This window comes from Mustelus asterias, chromosome 11 (genome assembly GCF_964213995.1).
Source record: "Mustelus asterias chromosome 11, sMusAst1.hap1.1, whole genome shotgun sequence".
Classification (NCBI taxonomy): Eukaryota; Metazoa; Chordata; class Chondrichthyes; order Carcharhiniformes; family Triakidae; genus Mustelus; species Mustelus asterias.
In genome coordinates this window covers 17,420,414-17,423,058 of record NC_135811.1, presented here as the reverse complement: position 1 = coordinate 17,423,058, position 2,645 = coordinate 17,420,414, and the positions used below count along the sequence as shown (strand labels likewise).

Here is a 2,645-nt window from a genome sequence, read left to right as displayed (position 1 = left end):
AATGTGTGTATATGTGTATGTATGTGTGTGAATATGTGTGTGAATGTGAGTGTGTATATGTGTGTGTGTGTATGTGTGTGAATGTGTGTATTGTGAGTGAATGTGAGTGTATATATGTGTGTGTGTGTGTGTGTGAATATCAGTGTGTTATGTATGTGAGTGTGTGGGAATGTGTGTGTATGGCTAGACCCATGCACAGTGTGTGAGAACAAGCGTTAAAATTATAAAAGAGACTTCAATGCAAAAAACACAAAGCTCCCTTTTATTCTGAACTCACATTTATAAATATAGTGCAGGCGGCACACAGAGTCCAGTGGCTCGCTGTACAGTGGCCCAGCCGGGCGCACACAGTCTAAACTTTGTGCCTGCGGTTGCCTCGGCACAGGATTTTCTTGAAGGCTTTTCTGAAGTCGTGGTTGAAGATGGTGTAGATGAGCGGGTTGAGGGAGCTGTTACAGTAGCCGAACCAGAAGAAGAATTTGAAGAGTTTCTCGGGCACGGGGCAGAGCTGGGGGCAGATGGCGGTCAGGGAGTAGGTGAAGAAGAACGGGAACCAGCACACCACGAACACCCCGATCACCACCGACAGCACGAAGGTGAACCTCTTCTCCCGGTTCTGGCGACCCTTCCAGCGGCCGCCGTTCTCCGCTTTGACCAGGCTGCTGACCACTTTGCCCTGCACCGCCTTGACTTTGCCCCGGGCTTTGGGGGGTTGCTGAGGGCGGCAGGAGGGGGGTGCTTGGTGCTCCGAGGAGGAAGACTCGTCCCCGTCGAAGCCGTTGGCCGCCTGGGAGCCGTTCATGGCTGGGGGGGAGGCGGAGGTGGGGTGGGTTTGGCGGGGTTGCCGGTCCCCCGGAGGGTGCCTGGTCCTCAGCTTGGCGATCTGGTAGATGCGGACATAGACCAGGATCATGATGATGCAGGGGGCGAAGAAGGAGCCGATGCAGGAGGAGATGATGTACCAGACCTCGGCGTTAATCTCGCACTGGGGGCTGTCCTGGGCAGAATGCTCCTTGTTCCCGTTGGTGATGAGAGGGGGGAAGGAGATGACCGCCGCGATCACCCACACGATCACAATGATACACTTGATCCTCTTGGGAGTCCTCTTCAGATTGTACTCTATGGCTTGGCTGATGGACCAGTACCTGTCCAGGCTGATGGCGCACAGGTGGGCGATGGAAGCGGTGCAGAACAGGACGTCCAGCGCCAGGTGGATCTCGCACCAAACCTCCCCAAAATACCAGTAGCCCATCAGCTCCTTGGCCAGCGAGAAGGGCATCACCAGGGTGGCCACCAGGATGTCTGCCGTGGCCAGTGACACCAGGAACAGGTTCTGGGGAGCCCGCAGAGCCCGGCTGGTGAACACCGCGATCACCACCAGCACGTTGCCCAGGATGGTGAGCATCATGATGAAGCCCACCACCGAGGTGAGGGCCAGCGCCGCCTGCACCGAGTAAGGGTGTCCATGCTGGGGCTCCGAGCTGTTACAGCTGCCGTTACAGCCGCCTCCCCCCGGCTCCTCTCCCATAGCCCCCAAACTCTTCATCCATCAGGCTCCCCAAGCAAGCTGTCACACCCCACAGGCACTGTCCATCCCCACTGGCTCAGGAGGCTTCACTGCCCACCTCTGGCTGGAGTCTGGCTGGATCTGGAAGCTCTGGCTGAATCTGGAGTGTCTGGCTGGACTGTGGCTGGAATCTCTGGCTGGACTGTGGCTGGAGTCTCTGGCTGGACTGTGGCTGGAGTCTCTGGCTGGACTGTGGCTGGAGTCTCTGGCTGGACTGTGGCTGTATCTGGAGTCTGTGCCCGGGCTCTGGGTGGGCTGTGGTGGATCTGGAGGCTCTGGAGCTAAACTCTGTCCGCCTTTCCCCGGGAAGCTGCCGTGGAGAGAGAGAGAAGTTCAGCAGCTCCGGCAGTGCGGGAGAGGCAGTTCACACAATCCTCTTTCTCTCCTGCTCCTGGCCAGCTTCCCCCTTTTTATACTCCCAGCACCCAGTGATGTATCCCCGGCACCACGTGCCTCCTTTTGCTGCCTTCAAAAGCTGGAAATTGGGACGGAGGAGGAGGGACTTGATCCTCGGCTACCTGAGAGAGAGAGAGTGAGAGACAGAGTGTGTGAGAGAGACAGAGAGTGAGAATGTGTGTGAGAGAGAGAGACAAAGAGTCAGAGTGTGACAGAGACGGAGAGTGTGTGTGTGTGAGAGAGTGCTGAGAGAGAGACAAAGAGTATGAGAGAGGGAGAGAGATAGAGTCAGAGTGTGTGAGAGAGGGAGAGGTACAGAGAGAGAAGCAGCCCCTGTCCACCTTCACGAAGCTGTTACCTCCCAACATTTAGAAGTGGATTTTTAGCTGGATGTCTCGCAGGGTGAAACAGACAGGATCACTTTCGTCTCAAACAGTAGCGTTTCCTTTGTGTTAAAGGAGTGATAACGCCTGTAACTTCACTGTGGCGAATAGATCTGTATGGGGATTGAGCTGGAGAGAGGGGAAAGTGCAGTGAATCCACATTAACAGCAGAGTTTCCAACAGGGTAGGCGCTTTCTGTATAAAACACACCGATTTCAGACAATACCAGAAACTCAATGTAGTGAGTGAATGAATGAGAATCCTGCCGATTGGATTTGGGGAGTGTGCTGAAATTGTCC

At 55.2% G+C, this 2,645-nt stretch overlaps 1 protein-coding gene across 1 annotated transcript; it reads right to left on the bottom strand.

Moving 5' to 3' along the window:
* Window positions 1–239: 239 nt before the first annotated feature.
* adra2a (adrenoceptor alpha 2A) lies at window positions 240–1,953 on the bottom strand. The gene has a single exon (XM_078223209.1). It carries the CDS (start codon window positions 1,544–1,546, stop codon window positions 353–355), a length of 1,194 nt encoding a protein of 397 aa, XP_078079335.1. The 5' UTR covers window positions 1,547–1,953; the 3' UTR covers window positions 240–352.
* Between the last annotated feature and the right edge of the window lie 692 nt (window positions 1,954–2,645).

Coding starts and splice junctions, on each gene's coding strand:
- adra2a (XM_078223209.1), bottom strand. CDS start 1,546: ATGAAGAGTTTGGGGGCTATGGGAGAGGAGCCGGGGGGAGGCGGCTGT.